General features: G+C 40.7%; 2 protein-coding genes across 2 annotated transcripts in view; one reads left to right on the forward strand and one right to left on the reverse strand.

The window, feature by feature from the left end:
* The window catches only part of PRKDC (protein kinase, DNA-activated, catalytic subunit), an 86,928-nt gene extending 82,989 nt beyond the window's left edge, over positions 1-3,939 (reverse strand). Inside the window, exons 1-4 of the mRNA XM_082236085.1 lie at positions 3,653-3,939; positions 1,772-1,848; positions 1,528-1,620; positions 742-816 (exon numbers count right to left, since the gene is read on the reverse strand). Coding sequence (XP_082092211.1) covers positions 742-816; positions 1,528-1,620; positions 1,772-1,848; positions 3,653-3,818 — 411 coding nt within the window. The 5' untranslated portion in view covers positions 3,819-3,939. The remainder of the gene's footprint in view (positions 1-741; positions 817-1,527; positions 1,621-1,771; positions 1,849-3,652) is intronic.
* A 553-nt stretch (positions 3,940-4,492) lies between these two features.
* On the forward strand, positions 4,493-17,289 carry MCM4 (minichromosome maintenance complex component 4). Its single transcript, XM_082235181.1, has 16 exons — positions 4,493-4,756; positions 5,850-6,008; positions 6,724-6,884; positions 7,039-7,140; positions 7,463-7,558; positions 7,645-7,740; positions 8,502-8,640; positions 9,250-9,470; positions 11,030-11,150; positions 11,708-11,967; positions 13,357-13,722; positions 14,128-14,255; positions 14,810-15,017; positions 15,235-15,463; positions 15,673-15,806; positions 16,824-17,289. Exons 1-16 carry the CDS (start codon positions 4,663-4,665, stop codon positions 16,914-16,916), a joined length of 2,607 nt encoding a protein of 868 aa, XP_082091307.1. The 5' UTR covers positions 4,493-4,662; the 3' UTR covers positions 16,917-17,289.
* Positions 17,290-19,377: the final 2,088 nt, after the last annotated feature.

A 19,377-nucleotide genomic window follows, 5' to 3' on the forward strand; every position in this document is an offset into this window, starting at 1 on the left:
TAAAAAATGGAACAGTGCAAATCCGATGTATGGTTGATTTTCTATGAATTTATAACAGAAATGTGGCGTATGTAGTGTGTGAGTGTGAGTGAAGTTTGTGGAAACAGAATGATTGGGGTGGGGGGGTTCCTGCTACACAAGAAAGGAGATTTTTACTAAACCCCAGGAAGAAGTTTCTGATGGTAAGCGCTGTTCAACAGGCTCCCTCAGAAGATGGTGGACTCTACTTCATTGGAGGTGTTTAAGCAGACGTTAGGTGGCAATCTGTCATGAATGTTTTAGTTGAGATCCGTGCACTCCAGAGGGTTGGACTAGATGACCCTTGCGGTCCCTTCCAACTCTACAATTCTATTTTATCTTTTATTTTTTAGATTTATATACTGCCCTTCATCATATAGTCTTAGGGCAGTTCACAGAATAAAGTGCAGGATAAAAACAAGTAAAAAGGTAAAACAAAAAAGCAAAACCATAACTCCCCTTCTATTATTCTGATTCTATGGTAAATATACTAGGTAGAACATATGTTAGCCATTTAATAGGAAACACATTATCATTTTTATTATTTATGTTCTTATGTATTCTTCTGTAAAATTAGATATGAATCTTACTATGAATATTATTTACTTTTAAAACACTTTTAGATTTAAATTATTTCTACTACACTGAACTTTGATATTGTGACATACAAACATGCATAATTATTGAAAACAGCTGACAATCATAAAGACCTATAAGTTTTACCTTAATCAGTAGATCTAGTGCTGGGATTCTGCACTTTGCCAGTTTGTCTTTTGTATAAACGCTAAGACACATCCGCTGTATTTTTAAAAGACAAAATATAATAGTGTTGATGTACTGCATTTGTAGTGCAGGATCTTGCACTGTTTTAACATTTGTTCCCTATTTTACAGCATAAAAGGATAAACAAACTGCCCAGGTAAAGCAAACTCAGTCTATTTTTCTGCATAATAAGGATTCTCCACATTAGAATATTCTGTCTTCCTCTATTTACTCTTGTCAAAGGCCGCACCAGTGAACAACTTCCCCAATAGAATCTGGATGCACTACAAATGGGCTCAGGGCTGAGAAAGACTTCAGATCTGAGAGACTGTACACAGCTAGATGGACCAGTGTGTCTGTCCCAGGCTCTTACATCCACCAAAGAAGAGTAGCTAGAATGTGAAAGTTACAGTGAACACGAAAAACAAGTGTCTCGTGCCTTCTCTTCCTTTATAACATTGCCCAAAATATAATTTTCACTTTCTCCTGCCTTGGTGATGTGAAACTCCTAATTCAGAACAGTTGCATCTTCTAAGAAACGAAAATACACAAAAAGATGCATTTTGAACATGATGGTGCTGCAGTGGAAAAGGAAGCAGTCTAATGCAAACATTTAATATACAAAGGATTGCTAGTTTCTCATTCCTGATAATGGATCATAATACTACATGTATTATTATACTAGCTGCATTATTTTATCTGTCTAAACTACCTAGTTTTGTTTGCAATTTTAATTAATTGACCCACCTTTACATCTTGTGCATAAGGGTGAACTTTTTGGCCAATCTTTTCCAAAAAGGCAACAAGAAATTTTAACGCTTCTTCTCTGCATTCTCGAAACTGAAAACAATACATTGAAAGCGTTTTCAGCAAAAGACACAGTAAGAGACCTTATTGGAGAAGGCAATACATAAAGCAAATAAAAATAAATATATAAAAGTATAATTACTAAGACATCAAAGGATGCTTCAGCCTACGATTATCAACTTACTTCTTCACTGTTCAGTGATTTATGGATAAATGCAAGCAGTCCATCTTCTTTGGAAAACACCAGTGAAATCTGCAAAGCTGTGGGAACATGGGTGAAAAGAGTATGAATCAAAGCAATTAATATCTTTCCAAACATATGGTCTTACAACACATACGATTAACCCCTTGACATGAAATGCTGTTTAAACATGTGAAGATCAGGACTGGCAAGCACCATCTTGCCGCCCCACCCCCACCCCCCGCATCCTGTATGCAACATGTGGTGCGAACTGAACTGGGTTATCATTAAAATAAAAGTAGTACTCAAGCTGTCAACATGGAATGACAACCAAAATACCAATTACTCAAAGTACAAATTAGCTCAAGGGGTTAGTTGTAGAATCTCTGCACACATCAACATGTCACTGAATTGAAAGAGACAACAGAATCCCATCTAAGTAGACCACCTACAGGGATATGAAATTTATCTGCAAAGTGTCTACTGTAGTCACAGTAGGTCACAACTCATGATGTTTCTCACTAAGAACATTAGGCAGTAATTGATCCTTGCCTGTAGAGAAGGAATGCTTGAGGTGTCAAACAGATTTAAAGGAAATACATTTCTCCCAAGCCTTATTCACACACTATCCTTGATAATGTATGCATTGCAAAGAAATGACAACATCAGAAATATCTCAAAGTATTATTCTGTTTGTATAGGTTTCTGAAGAAAGGACAGTGCTATTTCCTTGATATAAAGTAAGGCATTTCACACAGCAAGACACAACTGACAGACTCAATAAAATATAGCACTGACCTTTTATTTCAGTAAACCTGATTTTTAAACTTGCAGCAGCATTGTGAATATTATTTCAAATTAAAGAGTAATTTGTGATGTTTTTTCTTACATACTCTACTGTAGGGGAAAAGAGAGCGTACACCTTCCAAAACATCTGTTTTGCAGTGTGTATAATTTTTAGTGGCTTCACAATTTAATGTGCATGTAGTAAAATAACAGATTAGTGAAGTTCACTTGACTCAGGAGTGTAGAGGCTAAGGGTGTGAGCTGGAAAAGTATTGAGTCTGTATCTCAGTTCTGCAACAATTGTTAGCATACCTACCTACAAGTAAATCCTACTGTGTTCAGTGTTGGAGGAGGGGTACTAACAGCAGGTGAGGACTACTGTACAGTTAGCCTGCAACATACACACATTTAACTTGTGTGCATTCAATTTTACATGCAAGGCATGAATAAATAAGTAAAAGTGGGTGTATGGGAAGCGGGGTTCCAGGAAAAATGACTTTGGCAATCCCACCCACCATCGAAACCCGATGTGTTTTGGCTATGTTTCACTTTGGCTTTAAACAGGATCCCTGGAACATCAACCCCCGTCTAAGTTGCGGCCTTACTGTACTCCTGTCCTATTGTGGGCTTCTCACAGGCACCTGGTTGGCTGCTGTGAAACAAAATGCTGGACCAAAGAGGTGTTTAGTCTAATCCAATAGGGCTGTTCTTCTGTTCTGAATAGACACATACTGTTGCTCCTCAGTAAGGATGCTTAGGACTGAACAGCTACCTTGAACATACTTACTAGAATAGAGCCAAACCTCACTGAACACACTAAACATGCATAGGAGAAGCAAGACTCATGCATACCTTATATGGGAATAATACCCATAAAACCGAATGGAATTTATTTATGCATTCAGTACCAGGCAACACAGCTGTCAACTTAAGCACTAACAAAAAAAGCCTCACTGAACAGCTAGTTGGGTCCCGTTACTGATACTTCAGGTGGCAGGGAGTTCCGCCGGTCAGGAACTGCAACTCGCGAGGGGAAAGAAAGCTTATTTCACATGAAACCCGTTAAAGTCTCACACGGCGCCTCAGGCTGCTACACACCCAGGACGCTGTCGCCGCTGCTGGTCACGCAGGTCTCCGCCAAGGAGCGGATGAAGATGTGGGCGTGAAGCGCCGCGTTCCCAGGGTCCGGGCTCCGCAGGGCGCCGTGCAGCTGGAGCAAGCAGTCGTGCAGCCCCCCGCCAGAGGCTGGGAACAGGGCGGCCATGGTGCCCGCGCGCCCGCTCAGCCGCCTCGGTCAGCAGGACGAAGGCGCCGCTAGGACGCCGCCGGGCCTCCCTCTCCCTCACCCGGGACTAGGGAGGAGAGCGGGCAGAACCAACACCTCCGACGGGAAGGGGGTGGAAAGAGAGGAAACTTCCGTGGCAGGAACCAGTTCTTTCGTAGGGCAGAAAAGGCGACGCGATTGGCTGGAGGAGGTGCGGGGGGGGGAGGAACGAGGCCGCCAAATGTTGGGCGAAACCATCATTGCCTCCAAGATACCGGGGGGGGAGGAGAGGGCGTTCCCGGCCTTTAAACAGCGTTGTGCCGCTTGCCCCGCAAGCACCAATCCGGGGAACGCAGAGTTAACCCCCGCCCCTCTCGCCATAGATCCCCGTCCGAAAGGCCGAGAAAGCCTGTCAAGCGATACCATTCTAGAACGGGCCTCGACGTTGAAGAAAAAAAGGCGTTTGGAAAGCCTCTTGTAGTTTTCGTCAGCTACGTCAGTTTGACAAACTTCTCCTCCTTCTCCATCATAACCCGCACCTCTCAGTTCAAGCCCTCGGCCGAAAACGTACAAGGAGCGGCACTTGCTCACCCCTTCCCCCCCCCGTGGAGAGTTGGAGTTTCCCACTTCCCATTGGCGGCGAAAGCCCGCGAACACTCGAGGTCACGTGATCCTTTTGGCGCGGAATTTCCTTCCTTCTCTGCCCTCTGTTGTGTCTCGCGCGCAGAGAAGCTGCCGCCGTCGCCATCGTCTTGCGCGCGCTGTTTGCCAGCAGCCGCTCTCAGGGCTTTGCTGCCTCCTTGTCCCGCCGCCCTTCCTGCCCTTAGGAGGATTGCGCTGAGCTATGTCCTCACCGGCGTCCACCCCGAGCCGCCGCGGCAGTAAGCGCCGCAGAGGTGGAACTGCCCCAACCGATGGCGGCGCCAATCCCGCTACGCGTAAGTCACTCGACGCCTTGCCGCCGCGCCTGCCCCTGGGCTTCTGCACTTTTCAGGTTCCCTTTGGTGGTAATAATAATAATAATAATAATAATAATAATAATAATAATAATAATAATAATAATAATAATAAATTTATTATTTATACCCCGCCCATCTGGCTGGGTTTCCCCTGGGCGGCTTCCAACAAAACACTAAAATACAATAGCCAGTAATGTTTGCCCGGCGTTGTAATTTATTCGAGGTTGCGTGTGCGCGCCTCTCTTCCTAGATCTTACAAAGGGCTCCATAGGACAGCTTCACATGCTCTTGGTTAGGATGCTGCACGGGGAGGGGGGGAAGGAGCCCGAGTTACACCGGTGCTTCTCGCAACGATTGTGTAAGACACCTGGTGCTCGTCTGGGGAAGGCAGATTCCGGTGACAGCACATTATACGCTTGCCTAGGAATAAGCCTTGTTAAATCCAGTGCAACCAGCTTCTGCGTAGAGAAGAATAAGGCACTGATGCGGGTCTCCCAGGTGCCTGCACGCTGTTTTTTATTTTTGTTTCTAAGAGACCTGCACATAGGGATTGGGAGTTTTGTGGCCCTTCCTGCATTGTTGTACTCCATCTCCCAATTGGACTCCTGGCCAGTTGTTGGGGAAGATGGGAATTATAGTCCAAAACATTTAAAAGTAGTGGTTCCACACTACTGCTATGCACTTGTGTGACATCTTCATAGAATCATAGAATCATAGAATTGGAAGAGACCACAAGGGCCATCGAGTCCAACCCCCTGCCAAGCATGTTTCTGTGTTTGCTGCTTGAAATGTTGTAATGCCTGGAACTGCCTGTTGTTCAGTGACCCATCTTTTCTTAACTTCCTTGTGCAGTTTTGAGCAGCTGTGTGACACTAGCTGGTGCCAAATGACTGTTTGAACAAGGACTTAATCCAAGACCCTGTTGTGATAGTGAAGCTAATCAAGATTGAATCTGAACATGTGCATTGTTTTTGTTTTGAGGCTGGGGAAAGGGAATCTGTTGCTTATTAGTTTGAAAAGTGGGAGGCGTACAACAGCATAGGCAAAAGTTCAAACTTTCGCTTTGTTACAGCTCTTTCTGAAGATGTACAGTCTCCTCCTTCACAACGACGTCACACAGAAGACTCTACAGGAGACTTACAACCAATGCCCACTTCTCCACCAATTGACTCACAAAGCCCAAATGTTCAAGATGCTCTGTTTTCCAGTCCACCACAATTCCAAAATTCAGGTATCTTTGACTTTGGACTGGGCAGTTGGCAATAGTATCAAACTGCTCATTTTTATCTTATCAATATTGTATGTAAATTGTAGACACAGTGTCTACAATGCTGCTGATCAGCCAGTGCAGAAGTTCCCAATGTGGTGCCCTCCAGATGTTGTGGACTACAACTCCCATCTGTGATTGCCTATGCTGGCTAGCATTGATGGGAGGTAGAGTCCAAAGTATCTGGAGGTCACAACATTCGCCCCGACTGAATTAGTGTTTCTATTTTAGTTTCCATGTGTTACCAGACTTGGAGTAGATTCAGATGACAGTATTATTAAGCCTCTGTGGACAGATTGTGATAATTTTTCATTTGGTATCTGATGCCTCACAGACTTGAAATAATATTGCAGTTTAGTATCTCCCCAAAAATTATCCTGTAGTATTTTTACTCTTAATTCCAAGAGATCACTTGAGGTGTTTCTTCCCGCTTCTAGCAATGTTCAAGCTACCCAAGTAATTTTTTATTAACACTTAACAAATAGTCTTTTGAGTTGGATGAGATTCATCCACTTTGGGAGCAAATGTGCCAGGCATTGCAGTATACTAGTTTTAAAGCTACTTTGTATAATTCTGCAAACACCTGTCTTCTGCTGGGGAAAACAAAAGGGCAAGCTTCTGTCACAAATGCATTAACATTTATATTTCTAAAACAATAATCACATTTTATTTGATACAGTTCCAATGGACTTTGATATTAGTTCACCACTTACCTATGGCACACCCAGTTCTAGAATAGAAGGAACCCCAAGGAGTGGTGTGCGAGGAACTCCAGTGCGACAGAGGCCTGATCTTGGCTCTGTCCGGAAGGCTAGGCAAGTAGATCTGCATTCTGATGTGGTAGGTATTTCAGATTTTGCAAGTGACGTTTCAGTCATCTGTATATTTACTCAAAGGAAGTTTCACTCATTGAATTCAGTAGAACTTTTTATCTGATAACCAAGCATAGATTGTGGCCTTGAATGTAATATTGATAGGTTACTCTTGTACTTAGCCTACAGCAGAAGACGCAGTGGCTAGTGAACAGTCTCTTGGACAAAAGCTAGTGATATGGGGAACAGATGTCAATGTGGCCTCATGCAAAGAAAAATTTCAGGTGAGTGGACAGTGGTTTACACACTTGTATATATTTGTTTGTTTTTAAATGTTTCTACTTTGGTGTGAGATGATGAGGTCTGGAGCAAGAATAATAATAATATCTGGAAGTTATTGGGGAAATCTTTTTTCCTCAAGAGACAATTTGTCTAATTCTTCCACCTAGTTATGTTAAATTGTAATACTCTATTGAGATAACATAAAATCAATATCATTCATGGGGGAATAACGTGTGTGTGAAAATTAATAGCATTTTATTTATGCCTGCCACAGTTCTGATGGAGACTGAAATCATATTCTTGTCTTGTTCTTTTGACATTCAGAGATTTCTTCAGCGTTTTATTGATCCAACAGCCAAAGAAGAGGAAAATATTGGCTTGGACATCAATGAGCCTCTGTATCTGCAGCGACTGGAAGAGGTATGTTATGGCAGTATTGTTTAAATCTGGCTTGCATTTTTAGATTTAAATACTTATTTATTAATGTGTGACTAAATATCTTCCAGATAAGCTTGATTGGGGAGCCATTTCTGAATGTAAACTGCGACCATCTGAAAACATTCGATGAAAATCTTTACAGACAACTGATGTGCTATCCGCAGGTAAGGCAAATGTTTTCAATAGGCTCTTCAGTTCAAGAACTGTGAGAGCCAAAAGTTAAAGTTTAGTGTGCCTAATTTTGTATTAGTTAATTTAGTTACTTCAGATCTGCAGAATGGTATTATGATCTAAGGAAATTGGAATATTGCTGTCATATAAAATTGCTCAGTTCACAATTCTAATAAGTAACTCCCCTTATTTTGAAAGAAATTAGCTATGCAACATGAAGTGTTACTGTTTGAAAAACAAATTCAAAGCTTTCTTGGCTAGGTAGAGCTAATTGTTTTGCTCTTTGGATTCAGGCATCTACATTTTTTAAAAATGACAACAGTTTGGCACAGCGCAAAAAGAAGACCCTGGCCTTGGACACAAGTTTCTATTCTTAACAGACATTAAAACACTATAATCATTAGTAAAGCCAGTGCTGTTGTTATTTAGCAGTCAATAGGTTTAGAAAGTCTGGGCTGTATTCTGCTAATGAGTTCTGTCAGTGTAAGGATACTTGCGCAACAGGACTTCACTCACTGTCTTCCACCTATTCATGACCTCCACAAATCTGCCCCAGAGGGTTAGTGAAACCCCTAGGACAGATTTAGGGGGCACACAGGAGGAGAGGAGAAAATTCCATTGCACAAGCAGAAATCCTGGAACAATTGCCTTAGTGCTGTGTTAGATTCCACCCTTTGTTTTCATAATGTTTTGTGCAGGTGTGGAAGCAAGTATTGATGTATTCTTACGGTTTATATTTGCCTCCTTTGTACAGGAAGTTATTCCAACATTTGATATGGCTGCTAACGAAATTTTCTTTGACCGCTACCCTGATTCAGTATTGGAGCATCAAATTCAAGTGAGACCATATAATGCTGTAAAAACCAGAAGCATGAGGAGCCTGAACCCAGAAGGTAAGATGCTTTAGGTACAGCATCTTTAATAAGTTACCTGACAAACCGTTACATAAACTGCTTGGTCTTGGGCAAATAAATGCTAGAAGGATGGTCATCTTTGAGTCACACTAAACCTGAGTCCCAATATTGTGTGGTCTTATACTGGTCAATACCTCCGCCTGCTTCAGAAAAAAAATCAAGAACTAGTAAATGCATCTCAGTCCTCCCAAATTTAGTAGCAAATGACTGAAATGGAAGAACTTGCACTCCTCACGTAAACATGTAATTCCATAATGCATATCACACATTTTTTCTCTTTAGAATTGTTGATTTATGTGATGCCAGGTAGCCATTTTATGCTAATAGCTCTTTAATGATTTATGCATTTCTTAGTTACCGTATTTTTTGCTCCATAAGACACACTTTTTCCCTCCTAAAAAGTAAGGGGAAATGTGTGTGTGCGTCTTATGGAGTGAATGCAGGAGGGAATCTCTGCTCGGCGCTCACTTTAAAGATTCCCCCCCCCCTTGCATTCCCCCTCTAAAAATTAGGTGCGTCTTATGGAGCGAAAAATACGGTATATTGATAAAACATGATTTGGTTTTTCTTCTTCTCTTTTAATATTAGACATTGACCAGCTTATCACTATAAATGGCATGGTAATCAGGAGCTCCCAGTTAATTCCAGAAATGCAAGAAGCTTTCTTCAAGTGCCAAGTGTGTGCTTTCACAGCAAGAGTAGAAATCGATCGCGGTAGGATTGCCGAACCATCAGCATGCAAGAACTGTAACACCACACATAGTATGGCATTGGTTCACAACCGCTCAATGTTCTCAGATAAACAGATGGTATGTTCTTTTATTAAATTATTAGGTTGAAATGTTCTGATGTGTTAAATTTTCTGCAATAAATGGTTACATGTATATTTTGCAAAAATATTAAAATAGTTCCTATGGTTTTCATTACTAGACAACTAGAAATTTTGCAGTTTCCCACCACACTTCCTCAGGCTGCATGCATACTAAACCCCTTCTATTAATGCATGGTTACATAAGAAGTTAATTTTACAGGATGGATATTCCTAATAAATCTAGTGTATTACAGTATGTTATGTTGCTATTGCTGTTACAGATCGTGCTTTTAAAAAATTGTCTGCTATCAGTTTCTGGGTTCATTTCTCAAGGCTAATTGCTGCCACCTTGCTTCAACTCCTTGTGAGAGTTGATACATGTTAATTAAGTCACATGTAGCTATATCCACACCTGAAACAAAGGTTGGCTCTCCATTTGAGAAATGGCTTAGCACTGTTCTGTTTGTTTCTCCAGATTCACAGAGATGAACCTAAATGTTAAAAAAGAGCAGCAGAAAAAACCACAAAGAATATTGTGGCAACTTAATGACAGATGTGTATACAAGTGTTGCCTCCACCAAAATAGTACAGAGGGTGAGATAGGAGTCACTTTTTGGAAAGACTAATATGACTCAAAGAGTACGATAGCTTTAAATTTACCCCCTGTGGACACCTCATCAAATGCACCCCAAAAATCCATTAGACTAGTTTCAATATGTTGGAGCAGGGCACACCTGTAACCTAACTACCCTAATCTTTGGGAAACTGGACCACATCATCCTACTTAGAGGGGAGATACAGTGTTGCCAGAAGAGTCCTGAGAGAAAGACTGAGATGCTCTGGTTCTTTTTAATCTAGCAGAAAGGCAGGTGGGCAAACAGTTGTGTCTACCATTCAACAGGTTCCTTTGGGCAGTTGGTAATTGCCCAGACCAAGGAAGCACAGTTGCATGCCTCAACTAGACAGTCTGCTCTGGTACATCCTCTAAAGCAGGGGTTGGCAAGCTTACCAAACGATGGGCCGGTCCATTCTCCGTCCATTGGAGGATGGGCTGGAGCTTGTGCACACACTCTCTCTTACGGGTTGGAGGAGTGTGTGTGTGCACACGCCATTTCCGGCGCTCCTCTGACCCAGATGTGCGCCTGAAATAGCGTGTATGCATGCTCACGGGCGCTTCTCCGTCCCACACATGCACACACGCTATTTCTGGCACACATCCGGGTCGGAGGAGTGCCCGTGCGCATGTGCACAGGCGCCATCAACTCGGACGTCGGTCACCACGCTGCGCCATGCCGGTAAGAGCGGGGGGCAGCAGGGGTCTCCATGGGCCGGATAGACGAGCCCTGTGGGCCACTACTGGCCCATGGGCCTTAGGTTGCCGACCCCTGCTCTAAAGAGACATGTAGTTTCGACAAACAATATAGTTTACTGGTTTTTGTCTCATCAATTGCCTGAACAAATACATAGTTAGGAAAGTTTATGTCTAGTATTTCCAACAGACAGTCAGTTTGATTAAAAATATTGTTGCACTTTAACTAAGGATTGTTCTTTTACCAGATCAAGCTGCAGGAGTCTCCAGATGACATGCCAGCTGGTCAGACACCATATACTATTGTGCTCTTTGCTCACAATGATCTAGTGGATAAGGTTCAGCCAGGTGACAGAGTTAATGTTACAGGTACGAAAAATGTTTCGGCATCAGTTCTTGTCTTTAAGTAAAAATGAGCCTAGTATAGAATACTGGCTCCTATAGATAAAATAGTAAGATGAGAGAAAGCAGTGAAATTGTGGATGTATGGAGGAATTTCCTGTTTTCTTTTACTGTAGCAGCTTCTACACTTTTTTGTGACAGCTATTGATACAGGCATAGTTGGAAGAACGTGCAGCATTGGCTCTGCTTGTCAAGCTATCCACATTAATGTTGTGGTTATTTCCATTTATATTCTGGTGTTCCTCCCTAAGGAGTCTAGAGTGGCATTAATGTACATATAAATATTGTCTTGAGCTTTTCAATTTTAAAGTCCTGTAAATTACATACCAGGTGTTATGAGTTACATTGGGCTTGCATGTGTTCAGGGTTAAATGATACGATCTAGCACTGGGTAACTTTTAACGAGGACTGCACAGCCAAGCCAAAATCTAAACTTGTCTGGTTAGTGTCTTGGAGAAGACGGGGAAGAGATGAATGTTGCCTCTTAATCTGGGAGATCTAATAATGGCTTTATGTTTGTTCAGGTATCTACAGAGCAGTTCCTGTTCGTGTCATTCCAAGAATGAGCAGTGTGAGATCTGTCTATAAGACCCATATTGATGTTATTCATTATTGCAAAACTGATTCAAAACGCTTGCATGGCATTGAAGAAGGAACTGAACAGAAAATGTTTACAGAGGAGCATGAAACAATGCTTCAAGAGCTTTCGAGGAAACCCGATATTTATGACAGGCTTTCCTCTGCACTTGCCCCAAGTATTTATGAGCATGAAGATATTAAAAAGGTAAGGAATACTTAAAATTACACATTTGCCTCACTGACTAAATACATCAAAGTTTGCATACCTATCTTGGTATATAGTATACGTACTAATACATAAAAGTAATTTATTCTGAAAATATTGCTCTTCTTTTGAGTTCATAAAGTACTTAAAGCCCGTATATTTTAGCACATCGTTTAGAATACACAGTGGGTATATGTAAAATAGATGCAAACAAATACTTTAATTATATAGACATCACCTTTTTTCTCTACTAAGATTAAGCTAATGGATATGACTAACTTTCGCCCATTAATTTCAGTTCATTAATTTCTACACTCCATATAACTTAGTTGGATAGAACCCATAATTTCTAAAGAAAGATAGTAATGTTGTCCCACCTGCCATAAAGCACACATCCTTACTTTTTTAAACTGCCAATTGAAAACTTCCCACTGTAGCTGAAATTTAATTGGTGGCTAAATAAAAAATGAATTGAAGCAGCTAATGTAGAACACTGTAATTTTAAAGCAGAACAGGGTAAGACTTTGAATAATCCCTTAACTATTGTGCCTATCTTGCTGTCAGGTCAGAAATGAGCAATTGACTAAAAACAAGAAGATTTCTTGCATTGTGAAGGTTAATTACAATTTGTAGTGTGTTTCAGTGTTGATTGGAAAAAGAAGATTTTTGTTTGCTAGGTCTGAAAATCTGGACTGGTTCTTCTGCACATGTGTGTATGTCTGCAGCTTTGTGGGAGCTTCTGCGAAGCTTTGTCAGTTTTGTGCAAGAGATCCATGTCATCATGTTCACCTGTGTGGCTGCATCATGTAGACATGTATCTAACATCTCGCAGAAATCAGTGTTCAAAACTCCCATTGTTCTAGCTGCATTTTTGCGACAGGGAATTTCATTAGTGCAAGCAGTTTCTAAGCTCTGGCCACAGTACTGCGCCTGAGATATCAGATTAAAACTGCAGAGTGGAAGGAAAGGGGGACTCTTTTCTGCCTCCCCACTTCCAGCTACTCTCTGAAGACTGGAGCAGAGACCCTGTTTAGAATATATGGGGGGTGGGCAGGGGAAGGACAAGACCATGTGAAAAATGAACATAATATTTTAGCTGCATTTCATTCATTTTCAGCTTTGCATTCTTGTTATTTTTAAAAAGCATGCCTAGACATTCTGTTGTGCCCATAACCTAAGTTTAAGGTGCCATTTAGCTCCTAGCTTTCACATCTCAGTTTCTAACACGGACAGAAATGCTGCTTCCACATAGCAGTGGAATTACCTAAAGGGTACCTGGGTCCTCGAGAGTCGTCCTTGAATCATGCCTCTGCATACAGTATATTCACAAATTGAATTTCACTTTTTTACGAAAAGCAGCTGTGATCATTCAAAATCCTCCTTTTGCAGGGCATTCTTCTTCAGCTGTTTGGAGGATCAAGGAAAGATTTCAGCCACACCGGCCGAGGCAATTTTCGTGCTGAGATCAACATTCTCCTTTGTGGAGATCCGGGTACCAGCAAGTCCCAGTTGCTTCAGTATGTCTATAACCTGGTTCCAAGAGGCCAATATACATCTGGGAAAGGCTCCAGTGCAGTTGGCCTTACGGCTTATGTGATGAAGGATCCCGAAACAAAACAGCTGGTTCTGCAGACTGGAGCCTTGGTCCTCAGTGACAATGGCATTTGCTGTATTGATGAGTTTGATAAAATGAACGAAAGTACAAGGTCGATGCTTCATGAAGTCATGGAACAACAAACATTGTCAATTGCCAAGGTAAAGACTTTCCCCCAAATAAATCCTTATCATAGAATCATAGAGTTGGAAGAGACCACAAGGGCCATCGAGTCCAACCCCCTGCCAAGCAGGAAACATAATAATTGGCATTTGCACTATTGTATTTCATGTTTATATGTGAACACTTATGTTTATGTAGCCAAAATGGCACCACATATGCACGCACACACACACACACACACACACACACACACACAGAGAGAGAGCTATAACAGTTTTAGTGAGGTTCAGAAAATCTCACTTTAAAAAAAATCTCATAAAGGGATCGAATCTCACAACACAGTTTAATATTTGCACTCATGATTACAGCCTGCATGTAAATGGATGCTCAGCTTTCCCACTACTAGAGTTGTAAATGAATTTCAAATCTTTACTTCCTGACAGGCTGGAATTATTTGCCAACTGAATGCTCGTACCTCTATTCTGGCTGCTGCTAATCCAATAGAATCCCAGTGGAATCCAAAGAAAACAACCATCGAAAACATCCAGCTTCCCCATACACTGCTATCTAGGTATCCCTTGAGACATTTTATTGCTGTGTGATAGCTGTGCCTGAAATAGTCCTATCTGGAAACTTACCATGAAGTTGCCAACTTCCATATTGTGCAGGTTTTAGAACACAAATATCAGAACCGTTTTCACTGCCTCATAAATATTTAAAGCTTTTTGTGTGCTGCAGTGCAATACTTTTTTTAAAATTGAATTGGCATTGAAATCCACTGATGCCTCTTTGTGTATGTATTCATGGAAGCCTATGTAGGCTGCCAGTGTTAGCTGACAACCTGAGGTTTTTCCCTTGGTCCACAGAATGAACAGGGTTCCATGCGATTAATTTACAGATTGTGGGCCAGAGACTTAATAGAAAACATATAGTTTGCTTTCCAGAAATGGCAGTTGTCTTAGAGCCTGAATATACCACCATCTATGACTGATTATTAACAACAGTGTCAGTTTCGGACAACTTAATTATATCCGTGAGGCAACAGTTCCAATGGTGCAGCAGTTGTTCATGTTGCAGCAGCATTATTGTTGTTGTTGTTGTTATTGTTATTGTTATTATACATAGGTTTGATCTCATTTTCCTAATGCTGGACCCTCGAGATGAAGCATATGACAGACGTTTGGCTCATCACTTGGTTGCCTTATACTACCAAACTGAAGAGCAGGTGGAAGAAGAGCACATGGATATGGCAGTTTTAAGGGATTATATTGCTTATGCTCGTAGTTATATTAACCCAAGACTAAGCGAAGAAGCAAGTCAAGCTCTCATTGAAGTAAGTACCGGTTAAAACTAAAAGTATAGCTACTTTTATAAAAAAAAGGTTCCAATATTTAACCCAAATAGTGGTTGGGTTTTTTTAAAAAAATGTTCACTTCTCAAAATGCCCTCAGTGATGGCTGCACATATCTGTCTGCCTAAGTAACATTCTTAGATTTAACAATCCTTGAAAACATGTTTACAGTGTACTTTTCACTTTCTCTTCACTCTAGGCATATGTGGATATGAGGAAGATTGGAAGTGGTAGAGGAATGGTTTCTGCATATCCTCGGCAGCTGGAATCTTTGATTCGTCTGGCGGAAGCGCATGCTAAAGTACGATTTTCTAAGAAAGTAGAGACAGTGGATGTTGAAGAAGCAAAGCGTCTTCACCGTGAAGCTCTGAAACAGTCCGCTACGGATCCAAGGACTGGAATTGTGGACATATCTATTCTCACCACAGGTCTATAGCTAAAAACGAATCAATCTTGTTAATTTCTGGCTTGAATAATGCTGCAGCATGATCAGCCTGAAACTTGCTGATACAGTCTATGGGGTGGGGGTGGGATCTGATTTGTAGCCTTGGAAGACTTCTTTTAAAGAGGTCATTCAAATGATTTATTATATTGTGGGGAAAACATTGTGACTCTTTCTGTTTGTTTCTTTTTTAAGGGATGAGTGCCACTGCCCGTAAACGCAAAGAAGAACTGGCTCAGGCTTTGAAGAAGGTTATTCAGTCTAAGGGTAAAACACCAGCTCTAAGATATCAACAGCTCTTTGAGGATCTTCGTGCGCAATCTGAAACAGTAAGTTTGTTGTAAGGCTTGCATGCTGTGTTTGTTCCATTCACTTTCACAAGTACAAAATATCTAAGGAATGTCTCCTTCCCCACCCTGAATGCCTCCTCTGGGTTTTCCTACGCTGTATCATGAGTTGTTCATTTGGTATAATTTTGTTTGTTGTGATTAGGCAGGGAAGTGTATTGATGAAGTTTCAGGACTGAACAACATGAAGGCTCTTTAGTCATTGCAGCACTGCCTTATTGCACTTAAGCCTGAGCCTCTAAAAGAGTTAGTTACATGGCACTTCGTACATGCACAATCTTCCCTCCCACCTTTTATTTTCCTCATTATCTTCCTACTGATCTGACTCAAAACTGGACTGGATTTGCAGTAATCCTAAAGGTACTTGAAACTAAACCACGGTCATTGGCCTACTGTATTTTTCTTCCTCAGGGTTGTCTACCACCCAAAGGGGTGATCTTTCCCACATTTTGTTGTTGTCATAATCATTTATTTAGATTTGTTACTGACTGTTAAAAATAATGAAAAATCTCTATTGTTCCAAAACATGGAGTATCATCTCGCTCATTTGCCACAGAACCCTAGTACGTTGCAGAATGTAGTGGCCTATTTGAGGGTGCATGCTTGGTTCATGCATGGCATTGATGAGCAATTAGGCCTCACAGTTGCCATGCGTGAACTGAGGATGTGGCAAAAGCATCTTCAGTGTTTCCCCTTCAGCTGCATGTTGCAGATGGGGCTCAGACAGAAAATCTTTCTTTCCAGCATGTTTCCCTGCTTTTACTCATCATCTCCCTGAGAGCCCCTTAATAAGCTCCCAAGAAACTCTTGGATGCCCAAGCACAATTTGAAAACCACTAATAGATTTTAGATGCACACTGGAACTTAATATTTTATTTCTTATTTTATTGTTGAAGTATAATGGCTTCAAGGTGTGCAAAAATAATACAATCCCTACAGTCTGGGTTGTTGTACATAGTATTTGTATGTTAATGCCAGTATTTACTTTTTTCTTTTAAGGCTGTCACTAAAGAAATGTTTGAAGAAGCACTGCATGCATTGGCTGATGACGACTTCTTGACTGTGACTGGGAAGACTGTTAGACTTCTCTAAATAAACCCTAACTTTACAGGAATGGAACTGTAAAACTAACTTCTTGGTGTAACTTTGCTGTAATACAATATGCTTACTTCATACTTGTTAGACTGGAATTGGACCAGGAGCTCATCACTATCAGCATGGAAAATTACTGTTACTATTTTGCTTATTAAGGAATGATAATTCTTTCAGCACACTTAATTTTAGCACATTTTTTCTCAGCATCTTTTAAAGAGTAAGCTCTATACATAAAATCTCAAACTATAAAAACTTATTGTTACAATTTTTGAATTCAAATTCATATGAATGTCTCCTATAGCACTATTTCTGCATATTAGATAATGCTTGTGAAAATTTTGTTTGTAATAAAATGCAGATGACTTATTCTGCTTCATTGTGCATTTCGAAAATTTGAAAAGTTTTGTTATGCTGAACCTGGTCAGTTGATACTTTGTGTATAATTCTCTGTCTCTCATATAGAAAACAGTAAGGCTTAATTCAGATTAAATCATACTAAGCCATGATTTTTGCTAATCAGTACTTAAAAACTCACACATGGTTTCCGTTTCCAGACATATACAGAAGGTAAACATGGATTAGAGCTCCTCCTCTGCTTCCATTTTTCATCTTGTCAACACCTAAGCTTCATAAGTTTATTCTGCTTTGCATATAGCAGCAGCTCTTGCGATGAAGCAACAGCCCCTAACCGTAGTCTGAAAGCTTGGTTTCTCAGCACCTCACAACATTGGTTGACATTTCTTAATGAGGGGCTGAAGGCATTGGGGGCTCAAATGCTGATGGAAGGCTCTTTGATTCTGTGGAGGCTTTCTTCAACAAGAAAGGCAAATTAGCATTATATCAACAAAAAAAGTTTAGTGGGACTGATTTGTATATGTTGCATATTACTAGTTGCATACCCTTTTAAAAATACTCTTTATAGCTTTTTAAAAATAGAAAACTCATGTACAGCACATAATTTAATATTAATCATTTTTCAGAGAAAACAAAAGATAACTAACCAAAACCATAATTTAGAGGCACAAATAGGCTACAAATTTAATCATCATTCCAGTTTTGAAATCTCCCTTTAGCTGGAGTGCCATGGCTGCAAGATAAACACTGGAAGAAGTTTTCATAGTACCTAAGTAAGAAAAGCTTTGCAAGCATTAAGCTGGTACATCCTCTGCCTGCTGCCATAGGAACTTTAAAGTACATCAGCAACATGCATCTAAATAAGGCTTGACACAAACAGGAACCCTATTTAGGAAGCCCTATTCATATGCTGGCCATATTCTACAGGCATGCATTTCTTCATGTAGTTGTAGAACCTGTCCCTGCCTGTATGTTCACTCTATAGAAAAAGAAGCTGAAATATATATTGAGAGCCATGATGAGTGTGGAAGGAGGTCATATATAGATGGACAACAACCTGGGTGCATGGTATCTTTAAAAACACACGACACATCTTGTCGGGTTCCTGACAGTGAGCAAGCATAATAATAGCAATGTGCTTAAATGGCAACCGTTAATTATATGAAAAAAGGAATACAGTTGGAAATGACAAAATGTAGAGGTTCAGTACAATACTAGCAGGTGGTTAACCCCCAGTTTGGAACCTGACCTGGTCCCAAAAGATCACCACCACCACCCTCATTGTGGGAAGTGGGCAAGTGTCCTGCAAATCGCTTCCTCCCTGGTCATCGGAATTAGATCATTTGATGAGCACAGAGACAACACCCCCCCTCAGCTGATGTGCATGGGTCATCTGAAGGGGATGCTGTGTGCAAGTAGCCACACACATAACTGGTATGCAGCCCCCAGGGAATGGGTCAAGAGTGAATATTATTCCCAGCCCAAAAAACATTAGCCGCCCCTGATTCACGTATTAGAGCCTGGACACTTTCAAATTACAATTCCAGGTGCACAGCAGCTAGCCCAGCTATCTTCCTACAGCAAACGAACCGCATTTTGCCACCAGCTGGGGAAGTAAGCTTTTGTATGTTGTAATAAATATAACCACAAGGAGGAGACGAAGGCAAAGACGAGCGTCTTCTGGACTACCAGCTGTTGGTAATATAGCAGTATTAGTCAATTATGTATAATAATTGTTTTTTTAAAGGAAATGTTAAGGAAAACAGCATATAATGGAGGCAATGCAGGGACATTAATCTTGTTGGTAAAACATGCGTAGGGCTGCCTAGTTGTGTTTATTTAATTCTGCATCAAAAATATGCAAAAGATGTACACAATCTCAGCTCCTCTGAGCTTCAAATAAAAAACAATTGTTTTGATAGCTAAATGGATATATTCTGTTCCTGCTGAAATAGATTGTCAACTTGCAACATAAAAAGTGTTAGCTTTCAGCTCTGTTCCCTATTTAGAGTTTTAAGTTTCTCTCCAGTTTTAACTTTGTTTCCAGTGCTTTGCAAGCATCTTTAAATAATATTGTAATAGGGGAAATGTTTGTGTTTTTAAA

Source organism: Podarcis vaucheri, assembly GCF_965113315.1.
Source record: "Podarcis vaucheri genome assembly, chromosome: 8".
NCBI lineage: Eukaryota > Metazoa > Chordata > Lepidosauria > Squamata > Lacertidae > Podarcis > Podarcis vaucheri.

Excerpts from the sequence above, each read along its gene's own strand:
- MCM4 (XM_082235181.1), top strand. The coding sequence starts at position 4,663 with ATGTCCTCACCGGCGTCCACCCCGAGCCGCCGCGGCAGTAAGCGCCGC. Across the intron at positions 13,723-14,127 it reads AAACATTGTCAATTGCCAAG|GCTGGAATTATTTGCCAACT; the intron begins GTAAAGACTTTC and ends ACTTCCTGACAG. Across the intron at positions 14,256-14,809 it reads CCCCATACACTGCTATCTAG|GTTTGATCTCATTTTCCTAA; the intron begins GTATCCCTTGAG and ends TATTATACATAG.